Source organism: Parus major, chromosome 17 (genome assembly GCF_001522545.3).
Source record: "Parus major isolate Abel chromosome 17, Parus_major1.1, whole genome shotgun sequence".
NCBI lineage: Eukaryota > Metazoa > Chordata > Aves > Passeriformes > Paridae > Parus > Parus major.
Window position 1 is genome coordinate 9218002 of NC_031785.1, and position 18780 is coordinate 9236781.

General features: G+C 51.2%; 1 protein-coding gene across 3 annotated transcripts; it reads right to left on the minus strand.

The window, feature by feature from the left end:
- Positions 1 to 7466: 7466 nt before the first annotated feature.
- Positions 7467 to 18164, minus strand: TOR4A (torsin family 4 member A). Of its 3 annotated transcripts, XM_033518478.1 has the most exons (3): positions 13500 to 13571; positions 12726 to 12906; positions 7467 to 10340 (listed from the first exon to the last, which is right to left on the minus strand). In XM_033518478.1, exon 3 carries the CDS (start codon positions 10299 to 10301, stop codon positions 8628 to 8630), a length of 1674 nt encoding a protein of 557 aa, XP_033374369.1. In that variant the 5' UTR covers positions 10302 to 10340; positions 12726 to 12906; positions 13500 to 13571; the 3' UTR covers positions 7467 to 8627. The 3 variants fall into 3 exon arrangements, with proteins under 3 accessions (XP_033374369.1, XP_033374370.1, XP_015499968.1); XM_033518479.1 differs by lacking the exons at positions 12726 to 12906; positions 13500 to 13571 and adding an exon at positions 18047 to 18164; XM_015644482.3 differs by lacking the exon at positions 12726 to 12906 and having other exon boundaries at positions 13500 to 13588.
- Positions 18165 to 18780: the final 616 nt, after the last annotated feature.

Sequence of the window (18780 nt, forward strand, 5' to 3'; positions counted from 1 at the left end):
CGTGTCCCCCGAGTGTCGCTGAACCACCAGGACTGTGATACCGATTTACCAAAATACGGATTTGATCTAGCATCATATCCAACCATAACGGACAAAGAGTTTAACCGATGAGGGTTAATAAGTGTATGTTTACTGGCAGCGCTGGGCTGATGTGCAGGGTCACCCCTAATTCACAAACCTCAAATAAAGGCGATTACAGACTTTGTATTTACCGAGATATTGAATACAAATACATATTCATAACCCTCCCTGCTTCCTATGCTAATTAAGAAAAAGCAATTAAACATGCGCAATTTGTTCCTTGAAATGAGTCGGTGGTCGCTTTATGAGGAGGGGTCATTAAGGGAGGAAGGAATATATCTCTTCCTCATTCTGCCCTTTCTGCCTTTTCAATACAAAGTGACAAATGAAGCCCTGGCCATGTTCCAGTTTCATGTTTCCAGTTGGTTTCTGGTTTGCAATTGTCTTATGTTCTTGAAGTTCCTTACAAGATTCCTCGTTTCTCATTACAAGCCCAGCTGAACAAACATAAGGTTGACAGACAATTAGTTATCGGTTAATGATTAGCTCCTAATTCTAATAGTGCTTCTCTATTAAATTTAACAAGGATTAGGTTTTTTTATTAGATTTAACAAAAATTATTTTTAATTAAGGCCTTATAGTTTTTCTAATATCTTAAATTCTTCGAAGTTTACGCTTCAATACATAGCATGAATAAACTCATACTAAAGTTATAATCTTGTGTGACAAGAATCCTGGCATATATCCAGGAAACCTTCCTTGAGGAGATTATAGTGATATGCAGCAAGGCCAACGTAAATATTTGTCTGATAAGATTATAACAATATTCACTCATAAATATCTGTCTGCAAGAAGTGGATTTCCAAGAAACCCGACAAAATTACAACATATACACCCAAAACAGCATGAATATTTGTCTGCAAGAAGTGGATTCCAAATGACCCCCAAAAAGCCTGAAATTATATAAAAAGCACCCTGGGACAGTCGCATTTTGTGAAGAATGATGGAGAAGTGCTGTGGAAAGCCTTCTCACTGCTCACCCAGCACAGCACCAAACTGATTTTGCTGATGGTTTCTTTTTATGATCGTGTTTTAATTATAGAACAAATTTCTTGTTTTATTAATCAAAGCTGCTACTCGTTTATAACAAGGACTGCCACCCATGGGTTCCAGGGCTGAGAACTCTCGTCCCCTGTGTCCTTCCATGTCCCCTGTGCATCAGGGTTCATTCAGGTCCCCCTGTACATCCTGGCTGTGTGTCCTGCTCAGCTCCTGTCTCTGCTGCCCTCTCGTGATGCTTCTAAATGTGCTTGGGGAAACACCTCGCCTCCCCCATCGCCTCTCAGAGACACCAACACCGTTGTTAAAAGTTCTATTTCCAACAATATTTGTAACTCCTGAAGTTTATAGAACTTCACAATCAGCTGCCCCAAGCCTGAGCTGCCCTTGCAGCCCCCACACACCATCACTCTCCCCAAAATCCCGCACCTGCAGTGCCCTGGAGCTGGGGCAATCCCACCTTTCATGCCCAGTAACCCCTGCTCCACACAGAAATAAATGGTGGAACCGTGTGAGAAGGGTCACTGGTGATTTCTAGTTCACCCACCCCTCCATCAAACCTTTTCCTCAGCATGTCCCATGGTTTCAGGGACCTCCCAGGGTTCTCCCAAGAAGATACCCCAGTGCTGTGCTCATCTGCTGCCCCATCTCCCCAACCAGAGCCGTAGCATCTCTCACAGGTTGATGGACCTCTCCCAGTGCCTCAGCTGATGTCCAGGCCATGCCATGGCTCCCACCCCACTGTCCTTGCTGCTTGGACAGTTTCATTTCCCCAGGACGGCCACAAAACCTTCATTTTAAAATCTAAATTGTAAAACACACTGTGAAAATCTGATCTCAGCAGTTTATTCTTACAGTGTTACCGCAGGAGACCGGCGCTCTGGAGCTTTTCTCTCAGGTTACTTTGAGAGCTGAGCTGTTTTAGCTGCTGGGAACTGACACTAAATTACAGCACAAGTGCCAGGTAGGTCAGCACAGCACAAACCCAGCCCAGGAGGGGAATTAATTCCTGCAGATTTTTGTTGCAGCTAGCGGAAACAAGTCTCTAATCACAGTCACAAACAAATCAGCAGGAAAAACTGCCCAGCTCTTGCTGCTGGGCTTTCACTGACGCCTCTCGTGTCCTCTGCCAGCCCCGTGTCACCATCCAGGGTGGCAGTGTCCCCTCGGAGGGGCACAGGAGCCCCAGGGCTGCTCTGGTGATGCTCAGGGCAGCTCCTGGCAGGCAGCTCAGAGCCGTGCCCGGGGTGAAGCAGAGGAAGAGGGAAGCTCTGGGCTGCTCGTGGCACATCAGAGCAGTTCCCGAGAGCTCCCTGAGCTGCTGAGATGATTCCTGCAATAGCTGAGCGTTGTCTGGAGCGGTTCTGTGCCAGCCCATCAGCTCCTGGCGGTGCTGCTGCACAGAGCAGCTTCTCCCCAGCCAGTCTCTCCTGCTCAGGAGCCTCACTTAACACCTGGATGAGGATGATGCCAGCGCAGAGGAGCAGCCACCGCTGGACTGGATCTTTCTCTTGCCGTGGCAAATATTTTCTCACGTGGGCTGGGTACAGCACCTTCCTGGCTTTCCTGCTCCGCTTTGTTGGAGGTCTCCTGACAGCCTGGGCAGCAAACATCGGCCTGGACACATTTTCTGAATTGTTTTTCAGCAGATCTGTGCTGGAGAAAATGTTTTCTCTGGTGTAAGATGGCATGTCCTTAGCAGTTTGCAGGCGTAGCTCTAAAAGCTGGGAGAACTCTATGGAAATACCTCAAGGATTGTTTTAATGCAAAAAAGCAGATTGCTGAAATAATATTAATATTAATAATAGCACCAGAGTTTTTGGTCACTCTCATTAAAGCAAAAAATGCAGAGCCCCAGAGCTGAACTCTTGGAGTGATTTATGCATCTTTCTAGGGAGCTCCTCTTTGATTTCTCCCGTTGCTCCAACCTGTGCTATAAATACTCACTTTGATGAGTGAAGTGATGATGGGAGGAGCTCAGCTGGCTCAGAAATCACTCTGGAATGTCTGTGCCCCAGCAGCCCCTATCTGCCCACCATCTGCCCAGGGGCACTCGCTGCTAACAGCACTGGAAGGACAGCTCCAAGTTTTCTCCACTTCTATTCCAAGTTTTCTCCTCCCCAGTTCTGCTCTCCTTTATTACCACTTCCTACCACAAGGCTTTGCCTAGAGACATTTTGGTGCTTTTGAGAGCGTGTCCTTCATTGGAATTCACATATTTGCTGTAAAGAACACAATCTGGGGATGGCCATGCTGTCCCTTCTCATCCCATCCCATCCAGCAGGAACCCTGGCCTTGAGCTGGAGGCGTGGGGATGGGAGGCTGCAGTTTCTGTTCTGACCCTGTGCAATCTCAGCACTCAGCCCCAGAAAAATGAGCAACCTCAGCACTTGCTCTGGCAAGCTCCATCCCAGATATGCCCAGAAAAGGAAAAAAACAACTCTCGTGTTTGAATTCTTTGTGCCTGATAATGACTAAACAGAGCCTGAAAGGGCTGAGTGCCCACAAACCTGCTGGAAAGAGCTCCAGCTCTCTCAGGTCTTTGGCATGAACTTGGGAGATTCAGCTGCAAACTTTGTGTGTCTTTGGTCATCGTGGGCCTCCTCAAACAGGGAATGAAAGGTGGATTTCTGTAAAAAGACCTTGGGCAGTCATCTCTGGATGGCTACTGCACAATCAGACAAAAGAATCAGAAAATCCAAGAATGGTTTGGGTTGGAAGGGGCCTTAAAGATCATCTGGAGTGGGGTGGGATGGCTCATCGCTTCATTCTGGTGGCAAAGGTTGTTCTCAGTGACCACAGCCCTGTCTGCACTGGTGAAATGCTGTCAGGCAGCACCCAAGGCACACAATGGCTTTCAGAGGTTTAAAAGAAGCACACAATTAAGAACCAGCTCATGTGGATTGCTGCTGCTTTGCCCTGTGGTGTCTCAGACCCACCCTGGCCCCAACAGCTGAGTGAGTCAGGCTGGGGATTAGTAACATCCTCCCAGACCATGGGGTTCCAGGCCAGGAGAAGGTGCCACAGGCACTGCCCCAGGTACACACCTGGCTGCTGGCTGGATGTAAAAACCCAAAGATTTGGTATTACATCCATCTCCCTTTGTTTCAATCAGGATCCTGTCCAAGGAGGAACCAGATCAGATCAGCTTTTCCCATCCCCTGAGCTGTGTCACCCTGCTGTGGTTCACAGGCACCCAGGGGTTTTCTGCAGCTCTGGCACCAGTGGCATCACCTGCTCTTCATCACCTCGAGGTTTCCAGTGAAGTTCCACCTCTCACCCCCCTAATCCATCTCCCCAGCATTGCCCAACTCCCTGCTGGAGGGAGGCCCAGCCTCAGAAGGAGCCCCAGGAATGGGAGGGGACCTGCAGGGACAAATCCTGCTCCTATTTCCAATCCCCGTTACCCATTATTGCCACGCCAGTGGAACACAGGGGTGCATTTATAACTCCCAGGGGAGCTTGTCCAAGCAGGTCACTGGATCCTCCTCAGGTGAGGAGATGAATCAGCCCTGCAAGCAGCAGATCTCCTGCCCACCAGGTGCAAGGAGAAATAAAAATACCTGTTGAGCTGGATCCAAAGAATTGAATTTCATTCACTCTTCCTCACCAGAGACTTCAGTGCAATTTCACTGACCACCAAAGACAAAAACTGAGCTGTGGCTGCATCGGGAGCAGCAGCCAGAGCTGGAAGTGCTGGATGTTTGGCAGAAGGAAGCACCAAGGAGTGGCTTTTGCAGCTGGAAGTGATGGAGGCCACGGCACAGACAGAGCTGAGGACACCAGGTCACGTCAGGCCAAAGAGTTCTGCAATGCTCAGCATCGTGTCCTGAGCTGGAGCCAGCCAGGAATCCAGGAATCCAGAGCTGTTTGTGCTGTGTGTGCTGCAGGGATCTGCAGGGAGGGGCAGAAATGCTCATTCCATCGCAGAGGCTGGAGCAAACCCAACAGAAGCAACAACCTTCAATCCAAGGACCGGTTTATCCTTGAAGGAAAAGCTCAGAACTGATTTCCCAAGGTCCCCACAGCAGCCAGGGATGTGCAGACCCTCAGAGGAGGCAGAGCAAGGCTGTGATTCAGGAACCTTCATCCCACAGGGGGGTATGGAGCCACCTCAGCGAGAGCTGGGCAGTTTGTTTGGTGTGTCAGGAAAGGCACAGGATAAAATCAGCAGGTGCTGCCAGCTGAGAGGGCACAAACTCCTTCAGCCCCAGTTTTGGAAAACCTGGCAGCTTTTTGGGATGGCTGGGTGGGAATGCAGCACAGGATTCCCTGATTTCAGACAGTCACACCTGCAACTGCTGCACAAAAATTGTGCTGGGTGGCTCAGAAAGTTTAAATGGAAACCATAACCACACCTGCTGGCCACAAAAATGTCCACTCACCTCAGGGGAGGTTTTCCAGGTGGTCTTTTCCCATTTTATATAGATATGAAATGTAAATATATAATATATAATATATAATTAAAATATAATATATAAAATGTAAATATATAATATAAAATATATTGCATATTATATATTATATATTATATATTATATATAACACACAACATATATAATGTATAGATTATTATATATTATGCTATATATTATAAAATATTATAATAGATAATATATTTTAGAATATATTATATATTATATATTATATATTATATATTATATATTATATATCGTATATCGTATATCGTATATCGTATATTGTATATTATATATTATATATTATATATTATATATTATATATTATATATTGAGAGAGGGAGATAAACTGGATTAATGAGAGGAAAGTGTCAAGGGGAAGTGAAGGAGTTTCCAGATTGGTTTATTACATCATTAATCTGCACACTTTGGCTTTGATGGCACAAAATGGCCCTGAACTATGCAGTTCTTTTATTTTTATACTTATTTTTATTTAATTAACAATAGACACATAAATTGCTTTTCTTAATGACCTGTGTGCATTGTGGCATTTTCTATCCAATCACCAAAAACCTCTAGAAGAAGAAAATGAAGAAGAAAGAAGAAGGAGTAGGCAACACCCTAAATCCTCCATCTTGATTTCTATTTTTTAAAGTAGTTTAAGCTCTAACTTTTTCACCCAGTGACTTAAGAGAAGTCTCTAATCTACACATTCACACTTTTGGCTTTTCTATCTAACTTTAGCAGTTGTTCTCATGTATCACCATGCAAACATGCCCATAAATTTCATGTTCTATGAAATGCAGTGTTCTCCTGGATCTCAGAGCCATCAGAGACAAGAGCACACACACTTTGTGTCTCAGACTCCAACCTGAGCCCTGTGGCTCTCCTAAATCACCCTCTGTGTCCAGGGCTCAGCAGCTCTGCAGCCTCTCTCCTCTCTCAACCCCCTGCTGCACCTCCAGCATCTTCCCCAAACCTTTCCATGAACCTGACTCTCCCAGTCAGCTCCACACCCTGCCCAGGGAGGGCTGGCACAACCCAGCACTGCTCTCTCCTTTCTGCCTGTGCTTTGCATATCTGGAACCTCTCCTGGTGCTTCACCTGGAACCTGTCCGGGCCCCATCGCTCCCACCCTGCGCTCCCCAGGATGGAACACAGCCCCGAGGTCTCCCTCCCTGCCCAAATATGGTTCCACACTGCTCCAGCATTACTTCATGCCCTGCATATGCAACACACCTATTTATACATTTTAATGGATGTCTGGAGTTCTGGGCCCCTGGTGTTATCCCTCCTGTGGAGTGTGAGTGCTGTGATGCCCTCGGGCTTGTTTTCCTCTCAGCCCTTCACCTGGAAGGTTTGCTCACTCCCACCCTCCTCTGCAGCACCTTCCCTCAGACCTTTCCTCCAATTCATGGTTTCCATCCCAAGCCTCTCTCCTGCAGGGCTTGGGTGTCTCTCAGCTCCCCTTCCCTTTCCCGATGGTTGGTGTGGAGGCACCCAGGGACCAACCAAACACCCCGAGGGTGGGGATTTATAAACAAAAGAGATTGTTGAAACAATCAGCACTGACATCTGCCCCTCTCCCAGATGGAAAGGAAGGGAATCCTGGTCCCTGAGTCTTTTCTTGTCCAGGATAAAAGCATCCCAAATGTCTTTGCAGTAAGCTAAGCTCACTGCTTAAGTCAAGCTCTCTTAACTCAGGTCCCACACGTCGGTTTTTGGGGACACTTGAATTTCAGAGGTGGCTTGGATTGAGGAGCTGTGCAGCACCCAGCTTTTGGCACTGCTGCACTGTGTGGGTTTGGGATTGGGCTTACCTGGAGCACACCTGGAGCTGCTGCACCCACACTGCAAAAAATGCACCACAAAACTCTGGCCTTGCTCCCAACCCGAGTCACTGGGAAGTACAGGCATGGCAGTGCAGCCACATGGGAAATCTGAGAGGAAATCCACATTTCAGTCAAATGAAAGAAAGGTACTTTCAATTATTTTATTCAGGATAGTTTGGGTTTATTCCTGACAATAGCTCTGGAAGCTGGAGTATGTGACAGAGTCTTTGGAGACCAACAATTAGAAAGAGGTGAATCAAACCCCCAGTGCAAATATCCACGGGGTTTCTTGTCTGGGAATTCACAGCAAGCTGCAGAAATCTTGTACAAAACCACAACCTGAGAAAACAATGTCATAAATACCTGCTCAGTTTTGCTCAAATGGCTGTGTGCTCCTCCCGAGCTGCCCCCAGGCCACATCTCACCTGGGGCTCAACAGCAAACAGCTTCTTCTTGGCCTCTCAGCTCTGGGAACAAGCCCAGGATTCCCACCCCATCACCCAAACTCTTTTCCAGTGTGTGTTGCTCAATGTCCACCAATTGCTGCTTTGGGCTTTCTGGATAAAGACTGACCACGGTGATGTGTCCCCAGGGGGAAAAAGCAGAGGAGCTCTGAGGATGAGGAACAATCCAGAGGTTATTTCTGCACCATCTGGCACAGCTCAGCAGTCTTTGAGGCGAGCCCAAACACACCTGCAGGGCAGAAATCTCACTGCAGGTGCCAAAGGTGAGCTCAGGGATGAGCTCAGAGGAGCAACAGCTCAGGAACAGGTCCAAAAACATCTCCAGAGGATGTGGTCATGTAGGAGCTGAGGAAGGCAGGGCTCTGGGTGCCTGCACATTTTGGGGGGACAGAAGCCACAAACTGTCCCAGTGCCAGGGGTCCAGCCCTGCCAGGACCAAGAGCTGTGAGCCAGGGGACAGTGAGACACACAAGGTGACAAATTCTGCAGGGGCAGTGACCCAGGGATTGTTCCATCCTATTTATACCCTGCAGCTTTTGATGTCACCTCAAAACTCCTTAATGACAAGAATCCCAGATGAGAATGTCAGGAACAAAGCATCTTGCAGTTACTGGGAGGTGGCTCTGGCTTCCTTGCCCCTCCTTTTTCACAGAACATCAGGAAAAAGTGATCTGGAGAAGAGGGGCCAGGTTGTCCAGGCTGCCACCCCTCTGCCTGGAGCAGGGCAGAGCCATTGCAGGCTCAGAAAGGACACCTTGAGCACGTAACACGCTCCTCATGAGCACAGAACTTCACAAATCCCGAGAGCAGGGCTTGGTGTCTGCGGTAAATCCCTACAGGAGGTTGACTTTGGCCACAACCTGCTTGCAGCCCATGCTGGAGTACTGCTTGTCCCCTGTAGTGTAGTAACTGAGCTGATTTGCCAAATTTTCAATGTGCTTCTGGTCAGGATAGAGCCCCTCTCTCCTCATCTGCTCCAGGAAGCAGTTTATGACGTGAGACTTCTCCAGAAGCACAAAGGGGATGATGTCTGCAGCCTTCCACAGAGGGTGGACACCGACCAGGACCGGCTGGATGATGCTCAGCAGCTCCTCAGCTCCCCTTTGCTGATGCAGGAGCTCAGTGGATGCATTCTGGAGAACGAACTTGGTGATTTCAGCACCTCCCAGGTTGCTTATTAAAATGTAGATGGCATTGAGGAACTCGTTGGTTTGGTTGGGTTCAAAGAATCGGCCGAGAGTGTCCAGCAGGACAGGGGACATGAGCTCAACCTCATCCAGAATAAACAGCGGGGTCTTTTCCTCTATTTCAGCTCTGGTAACCATGTCAGAAATCTTCTTAGACAGATCTATTTCACAGGTGAGGGGAGCCACCCCGCTGGGGCAGTGATGCATCACAAAATACTGGAGCACAAAGTCATTGGCCATGACAGAGCGAAAATGTTTGGCCAGCACCCAGCCCACGTGGCTCTTCCCAACCCCTGCTGGGCCATTCAGAGAGATCACCAGGGGCTTGTTGTGGATGTGGGTAGCCAGGTAGTCCTTCAGTAATTCCACAATACCTTCCACAGCAGCTTTCTGCCCAAATACTTCCCGGTGCATGGTTTTCTCCAAACCATCCAGGTCGTATTTTTGGAGGTTATCATCCAGGTTCTCTATTGCATTGAGAATCTGGAAGAAGATAATGGCAATGAGCAAGAGGAGGCAGCGCTTTGCCTTGCTCTTCTCCTCTGCTGGGAGGTATTTCTTTGTTTTATCGGGGTACAGGACCATCCTGGATTTCCTCCGGCTCTTTTTCCGCCTGCACTTTTTCACGGAATAATGTTCCACAGACGTGTCAAAGGTGAAGTACTGGGAGCTCTCAAAGCCAGACTGGTTAAAGAAGGACATGGAAGGGCTGTAGAGGGAAGTTCTGCCCAGGGACAGCTGCCTTTGAAGCAGCCTGGTGTGGACAAACTCGGCAGACTTTTCCCGAGGGAGCTCCAGGTGCAGACGGCTTTTCTTCAGCCCCCGGTAGCAGCGGCGCAGGCGGACGATGGCCCGTAAGGGGGAGGAAATAGAAGTTATTTTCTTGGAAGCAGAGGGGATTACAGCATCTGGTACTTCCTCTGTGTCACTCTCAGAGCAGGACGCCTCTTCTTTTGTGTCACAGGGCATTTCCCCTTCCCCATCGCTGTCGGTGATGGGAATCTTCCCTTCCTCGTCGCTGTTGGTGATGGGAATTTCCCCTTCCCTGTCACTCCCAGCATCAGGAATTTCCTCTTCCCCATCGCTGCCAGTGCTGGGAACTTCCCCTTCCCCGTCTCTGTCGCTGCCCAGCATCTCTCCCTCCACACTTCCCTCGCTGGTGACAATTCCTGGGTCACAAGAAGCCTCTTCTTTTGTGCTGCTCTCAGCCCAGGGCACCTCTCGTGCTCCAGACGTGTCTCCTGTGGGATTGCTCTCCACCCCCAGATCCCTGAGGACACTTTTTCCATCCACCTCAGAGCAGGGCAGCTCTTCCTCCATCTCATCCGGTTCTTACAGCCTGTTCACATCATCTTCTTTCTAAAAATAAAAGGAATGATGCAAAATCAACCTTGCTAACATCAGGAAGTGACAAATAACAGTGGAATTAGACAGATATTCCCCTTTCTAATGGGCAGAAACCTGCAGCAATCAGCAATGCCAAGGTGGCTGAGACTTCCAGACCTAAGCTGACTTTCTGGAAGATGGGACAGATATGCAAAACTACAGATGAAATTCGGTGTCAATTCATGCAAGTTGATGTTGTAACACAAACCCAACACTGCCTTCAGATGCAGAAGGGAAGGTCAGAGCTGGCTGGGGCCAAGGGCAGAGGCTCTGCTGTGAGAAGGAGGACAGCAGGACAGCAGGACAGACTGAGCCATGTTGTGAACCACGGCTGCCCGCTCCTCTTTCCCTACACCTGCTAAATTTAAGGAAGGCAGGGAGCCCCACCTCTGTGCCAGCACATGCACCCAGGCACGTACACACCCTGTGGGAAGTCACTGGCTCACCCACGGACACCTCTGGGGCTGTGGGAGTGACATTGCTGCCATCCCTGCTGTGGTGGCACCTCCGGGCAGGATTTTCCTGGCTGTGCTGATGGATGTGCCTGGCACGGAGGGGAGACCAGAGCTGCCCCTGGATGGGGAGGCACTTTCATCATCCATCCTTAAAAAAATCCACACTGGGTCTTGCCAAAAGCACCAGGAGTCTGCAGAGGACAGGGAGCACTGGGAGTTTGTTATTAACTCGCTCCAGCTCAGCAGGAAGCCACCAACCTGCACAAAGTCACGCTCTGGACAAGCTTTTACTTCCCCTGTGCAAAGCGGCCTCCGTCAGCCAGCGAGCCCCAGGGCAGCCCAGGAGCTGGGTGGGAGCCACAGGCACTGGGAAATGCTCCCTCTGCATCCCTGCTTCACCCCACAGCCCTCCTGGCTGCTCTCAAACTCAAACCTTCGCTCCCACTCCCTGCACAGGTTGGTTTCGGGACCGTGAGCCTGTCCTGCCACTGCTGTGCTGCAATTAACCCCGAGTGCTAATTGCTGACCTGATTCCTGACCCCGTGCAGGGTTTGGTGTGCAGAGGCAAAACCAGCCAGGCGGGATCTGACAAGGAAGGGCTGAGGTGGCAGCAGGAGGGAGGGCTGGATGGCACCCAAAGGATGGCACTGGGAGCCCTGGGCTGTCCCCACTGCAGTCACAGCTGTGCCCCTTCTCCACCCTGCATCCCTCACTCACTGCCTGCAGCTCCCCAAAGGGACAAAGCTGTCCCCAGAGCCACTGGGGAACAGCCCCTGCAGCTCACACACACCACAGAGCTCAGCCAGGGATGAGAAAAACCTCTGGGCACAACCCCACAAACACAGGGTGAAGCTTTCTCAGCCCCAAGCCCTTGCAGGTGAAGAGGGGGTTGGCTAAATGCCAGGGGAGAGGTTATGGAAATTTACAGGAAAAGTTTTGGAGAACAGAAGGATCACAGAATTGTGGAATAATTATGGCTGGATGGAACCTTCAAGAGCATCTTGTTCCAAACCCCTGCCACTGACAGGGACACCCTCCACTAGCCCAGATTGCTCCAAGCCCCAACCAACCTGGCCTGGGATGTTTCCAGGGATGGGGCAGCCACTCTGGCAACCCCTGCCAGGGCCTCACCACCCTCATTCTAAGAAACTTCCTTATATCTACTCTAAAGCCACTCTCTTCCAGTTTAAAACCATCACCCCTGTCATAACAGGACCTGCTAAAAATTCCCTCTCTGTCTTTGTCACAGGCTCCCCTCAAGGCCTGGGAGGCTGCTCCTGGCAGGGAAACACAGGACACCCCAAGCACTCCCCATGGACATTTCCAGGCCACAGCCAGGTGCTGCTGCAGCTGAAACACGAAGTGATTTGGCTGCTCACAGCCCAGAGCCTGCTCTCCTGCTCCCTGTCCATGCAGAGAGCCCAAAGCTCCCACAAGACCCGTGGGGAACGGTGAGGACTGAGCACTCACCAGCTGGGAGATGTTCAAAATCCTCCTTCCCAAAAGCCCACCAGCACATCCATCCCACCAGTGTGGGATGCCCAACCCTCCAGATGAGCCGAGCAAGGCAGGGTGGAAGGACAAAACCCCATCCTGAGCAATGAATCTGTCCAGTCATGAATATAATAAGCCTATTAATGCCATGACTCAGTCCCTAATACCTGCTGGTATTTACAGAGGACTGGAAGTTTCTAAGAGCAGCCCCTGCGCACTCAGTGTCAGGTCAGGGCAGGGCAGGAGGCTGTGCCAGCCTGCCATGATGCAATTTTGGCAGCTTAATTTAATATTTGGTGAAAACAACAGAAAAAAGAACCCAGGAATTTGGGTTTCAGCATCCCAGTGCTCATGTAAACACTGCTGATTGCTGTTCTGTGCTGAGCCTGGACACCACAGGAAAACTCACACTTGGAAACACTCCTGGGAATCCTCCAGCTTTCCTGCTGTAGCTCTTGCAGTGTTTGCATTCGTGCACCCTGCTGCTCCAAAACAGCGTTTCCACAACAGAGGAGCCTGTGTGGGCAGCTGGAGGCGGCCTGGGAGAGGGCAGCAGGATGGGGACAGCCCCAGGCAGGCAGCAAAAGGCCCTGGTGGCAGGAGAGGACAGCAGAGAACCGTGGGGTTGGTCAAAAGCACCCTCGGCTGGGGAGGCTGCACCTCCCGGGATGGGCTAAACTGCCGAGAAAAGGGAACAGCTGGGAAATTCTAAATATTGATCCCCTCAGCCCCGGCTGGAGCCAAACCCTCCACCCAAAAGGGAGCATTTCCACGGGGAAGGGGCACGAAGCTGTGGGAGGTGCGGATAAAGGGGTCAGGGGCTGGGAGGAGAAGCCCGGGATGCGGGCACGGCTCCGCTCGGGAAGAAACTGAGCTTTGATCCCCAGGGTGACAGCGGGGACAGCCAGCAGCCCTCCCCGACAGCCTGCTCACCACCAAACCCCACCAGCCCAACCAAGGCTCTGCCAGGCCCCAAAGGCAAGAGGAGAAGGACAGAAAGAGAAGGGGACGAGCCCGAAGCATCCCAAACCAGCGGGAGCATCCTTGGAAAAGCGGCGGAAAGGAGCGACCGGGAATGGAGGGGATGGAGGGGATGAGGGGATGGAGGGGATGGAGCCGGGGGTGCCCTGGGGACCCCCGAGGGATGGGGACAGGACGGGGGAGCCGATGCCGGCGCAGTTACCCGCGGTGTCCCCTCGCCCTCCGGGCTCGGACGGGCCGGCAGCTCCGGTGTCGCCGCTCTCATCCGCACAGAAAGCAGCCCCGGAGAGAGGAAATGGTGAGGAGGAGTGGCCCTGGGCGGCACTTCCTTCTCCCCGTGCCTTGGGATGGCCGCTGGGGCCGGTCCGTGTCCCCCTCCCGGCCGGAGCCCTCCCCGGCACCGTGCGGACACTCCCCGTACCCAGGGAGCATCTCCAGAAACCAACCGCAGCATTAAAACTTTTCACGTACCTTCTGGTTTTTTTATTAACTATATTCTGTTTCTAAAATTCTGCAGACCCTTCCCTCCCTTCAAGAAAACCTAAGGGTGGTTTAGTTTTATGTGTGAAAATTGCTCTAATGTTACTTCAGTACTGCAAAAGAAAAGCTCGGCTTTAACCAGAATCACAAACTTCAGTAAACAGAGAAGTTCATCACCTTGCAAAAGTGGTAGGCTTGTGAACCAAGAGTAATAATTATTGTATTTCACTCAGTTCAGTTAGAATATAGAGGCATTTAAAATGGGGCCTGTCTATTCAATACTTAAGATACATGACAAGGAAATTACGCTTCAGAATTACATTTAAACACCTTCAGTGGTCTCTCTTCACCGTGTAAAAAAGCCAAGAGACACCAAAAAAATTTAACCCTGCCACTGCTCTCAGCTCCTGCTGTTCTCCAGCAGTTCCTTCCTGTCGTGTGTGTTTGCAAATCCTGCACAAACACAGGGTGAGCTCATCCCCCGACAAAAACATCCCCACCCTGGGGCTGGCAGTCCTCAGTCACTGGGAACCCGGCACCCTAAAGGTCAGAGCTGCCAGGAGGGGCTCATTTGGGCTGAGGAGGTGTTTGGGAGCTTCCCCTGGCCAACAGGAGGAGCAGGGAGAAAACCGAGTCAGTCTGAGGGGGAAGGAGTGAGTCCATAAAAAATAAAGAGCCTGGAAAAAAACCCTGCAAGTCCGGAGTGGTTGTTTGGACCCTGGGCAGGTCCTGGCTGCTCCTGCTCTGCTGCCCTCCCAAAGCCCCTTGGGGACATGGGGACAGCCAGGGCCACTTCTGGGACCAAGTTGTGCTGTGGGCACAAAAACTCCCCGGGGAAAGCGGCTCCATCCTTTCTGAGCAGGAACTGCCGGGGTTTTCCTGGCCCAGCAGCACAAAAGTTCAGGCGGCTCCTCCTCACCTGAGCTCCTCTTTCCTTCGGTCCCACCTCTCACCTGCGCTCACACAACCTGGCCGAGGCTTTTTCCTCCAAAACAAACCCGTTTGGTAACTCCAGAGAAGCACAAAGTGAGCTCTTGCTGGTATTTCAAGCTCCTGGTTTTGATAGCCCTCAGCTGGAACCTGCACAGGACCTGAAATAAGGAGGAACCCCCCGAATTTGAGGGGTTTTGGTGCATCACTGTGCAGATCCCACCCTGGATGTGATGAACACAATTCCCCCCAGCTTCAGGGGAGGGGATTCTCTGAGCAATCTCCCCAGGAAGGTGCCTCTGCTGTGGCCAGCGGGATTTGCCTACCAAATCCTTGCAAATGTGGGGATTTCTGGGTCAGGAAGGCACAGCTGGAGCTGCCCTCGGGCTCGGGAAGCCGGGCAGGGCTGACCCGAAGCACAAATCCCATTGTCAGGAGCTTGGCAGGTGTTTTGGGGGCAGCCACCAAGAGAGATGCTCTTCTGGCTAATTCAGGTGTTTGGAGGAGGAGCATCCCCCAAGCAGAGTGATGGTAACCATCCAAAACCCCCCAAAACACAGAGCCCACCCCAAAGCTCTGAAAAATTCAACTTTAGAGAAGCAAGAAGGTGCCACCCCCACTCCTGCTTTGGGGACCTCCAGCACCCCAAATTGTTGGGGACAAGCTGTGGGGAGGGGACACACTGGGGGGACCTGCAGAGAGGTAATGTTTTAATGGGATTTTTGGGGTGAGGATGCCTGCAGGTGAGGGAGGTGGATATGGGGGGCACATGGGGGCTTCAGGGCAGTGCATGGGGGCCATGTGGGAGCAAATTTGGGCCACCAGCCCTGTCCCCCCCGTGTTCCCCCGGCTGGGCCCCACGGGGAGGAAACGGGTGCGGGGCCGGGATGGGGATGGGAGGTGCCACAGCTCTTCCTGCGGCCACGGATGCAAATCCTGCACAAACACAGCCTCTCCCACACGGGGAGAGAGGGGAGAGAATGTGCCAGGGAGGGGGGGACCGTGCCCTGAGCAGAGATTTTGGTACAAGCCTCTGAGGGGTACCCACTGCTTTGGGCACTTTGGGTTTGGTACCCACCAGGAGACACCAATTTATGTTACAGCTTTAGGGTTTTCCTTCAAGTTTTGGAGGGTCATTCCCAGACCCAAAGGCCTTTTTTCCAAGCATGAATTTATCCTTTTTGCAGTGTGATTCCCCAGCTCCACAGCCACATCAGCTCTGGATTGGGCTGGGGGTGGATTTCTTTCCTTTTACATCACCCACCTTGTGTTGATGTGCCCTGAATTGCTGCTGGGCTCCCCCTGAACCATCAGCCCTTCTGAATCCTAAACCCAGTGGAAATTCCCTGGATGCATTCTTGGGGCCATCAAGCCAGACCCCTCACTCTTCCCAATCCCATTCTTAGCAAGAATTTCCAGGCTCTGTGAGCAGCTTTAACACATCCTAAATAACCCAAACAATTTATCCCTGGGCTGGGGAATGTCCCCCGCATCCTGCCTGGGTTATCGTGACCCTTCCAAACAGTTTATAAATAGATCAAGGTAAATGAGGGGAGTGCTCTGTGTCACAGGATTTTTATATCTCATTCCTTGTTTTCAAGGGGTGCTGGGTCAGATGACCACTCCTAAAACCCAAGTTGAATCTGCTGTTTCTTTCTCCTCCAGCTGAGCTCCATCTGTACCTCACTAAAACGGTGAAAAAGAGGTAAAAGCTAAGAAAAATGGGTTGGGCAGGTTCAGCCCCTCATCTGCCAAAGGGAAGGTCTTGGCTGTGCTGTGAGGCACCATCCAGGCCCAGCACCAGGCAGGGGGAGAGGGCAGGGACCAGCTCACGCTGCTTTGGAATACAGAAGGAGCACATCTAGGAAAAAAAATGGGAAATTTGGGAAATAATATGGGAAGTATCAGACAGCACTCTCCTGTCCCACCAGCAGCATCCCCCAGGGCCATGGATATCACCTTGTGTTGGAGAAAATCACTGTAACACCTTCCCAAGGTCTGTATCATCACCAAGGGCTCTGCAAAACACCCCCAAAGAACTGGAGCCATTCCCAAGCATCCAAGGAGTAAAAAAAAGTTGTCCAAGGCCAGGCTGGACAGGGCTTGGAGCAGCCTGGGCTCGAGGAAGGTGTCCTGACCCATGAAGGGTGGAAAGAGATGAGCTTTAGGGTCCTTTCCAACCCAGGCCATCCTGTGAATCTATGGTTCTACAATTTTATGTGCATTTCTGAGCTATAAACACGTTTTTCTTCTTTTCCTCTGGAGTTGGAGTGATTTGCAAAGCCCTGGGACAGGGACTGCCCTGGCCAGCAGACACAGCTCCAGCCTGAAGCACAGCACAGCAAGTGGCAGAGGGAACAGCACAAAGCCTTTTTTTTTCCCCAGCTTCCTCTGTTCACCAAAAAAAATCCCATTTCCAGCTTGTTTCAATTAACTTTAAGACTTCTATATTCCATGAAGGCTGAAGCAGTCATTAAACCAGAATTTTTCCTGTTGTAACACTTTGAAACAGCCACACCACAGCTCAGCTGGTGGCTCTGGCTCTGCCACACCAGGACCTCCCACGGGCAGAGAGGTGACTCCAGGTCCCCTCAGTGGTGGCATTGCTCATCCTCCAGCTCAGGAAGGACAAACTCCTCACAGCCCCCAGGTCCAGCCCTTGGGGAGTGTGAGGGAGGTGGGAAGAGTCAGGATGGGAATGATGCTCATCCCCTGCCCTTCCAAGGCACAGCCACGGCTTTGGGGAGGGCTGGGAGTGCCCAGAGTGTGGGAATGCTGCTGGGATGGGGGACAGGACACACTCACTGCCCCACAGCCCCTGCACTGGGGTGAGGAAACACCACAGAGCAATGAATCCACCTGCACAACACCTAAATAAATCGATATTCTTCCATCCATAAGCAAAGCAGAGGCAGCCACGGCCCTGAGTCACCCTGGGCTGTCCCAGCAGTGGCTCTGTGGTGAGTGGGGACAGCCCTGCTGCCAGCTCTGCTCCAAACTGGCAGCTGCTTTCATCTCCCCACATCAAAAGGAGCCTTTTTGCTGCCCTGTCACAGCCACAGCACAACCAGACACTCCTTGGGACACTCCTTGGGACACTCAGGGATGGGGCTGGCACACCCTGGGCTGGCAGGCATTGACCCCACTGACCCCCAGCCCTTCCACATCATTCCATGTGCTCAATGTTCTTTCATGAAAAAAAGGAAATATAACAAAGGAAAAAGTGGAGAGGAAAGGAAGAAAGGGAAAGGTTTCTTGGGCACTCAGGCATGGATGTCCATCCTTTCCCTGCTGTTGCCATCCTGGATTTGCTGCCCTTTGAGGGTTTTTTGGCTTTACCTGAAGTAATCACAGGCTGGGGTTCATCCAGTTATCACCAGACTCTCTTCAGTACAGGGAACCTTTGTAACAGGATGCACCAGGTTCCCAGTGCCATCCTGGAGCAAAGTGCCCCAGGGGATCAAGAAATCGTGCTTTATCACACAGGAAAGCACCAAAGTACCCAAAGGGGAAAGAACTGCTGCACCCTGCAGCTGCTGGAGGGATGCCACAGGGATCTGTGGGCTTTAGGCACTGAAAAGCAAGGTTCAGTGTTAAATAGAGGGTGATTTCCATGTTCCACAGGTGTCTCACACACCTGGGTGGAAGGCCACACTCACAGCTGCTCCCATGGCTCACCTGTGGCTCTGTTTAGTCTCAATTCCAGCTGCCACAGCACTCACAGGCTGGGACTGAAGACTCAGCAGAGGAGGAGAACAACTCCTTGGGCTGTGGAAACCCATTGGTTGCTTCACAGAAAACATATGTTTAGTAAAAGCCAGATTTTCCCAGCATATTCCTCCTGATGAGCAAAACCCATGTGGAAAGCAGAACTGGACACCATGGAGCAGGGATGTGATAGAATCCTGAAACTGCTCCAGAGCTGGCTGGGGGACAATGTTTAACCAGGAGCTCTGGGATTATCCCACCCAATTTCCTCCTGTGGTGCCAACAGCCCTGGAGCTCCCCAGGACAACATCCCCAAGGGCAGCCCCGTGGTGCTGGGACACACACAGGTACCTGTGCCAGGACAA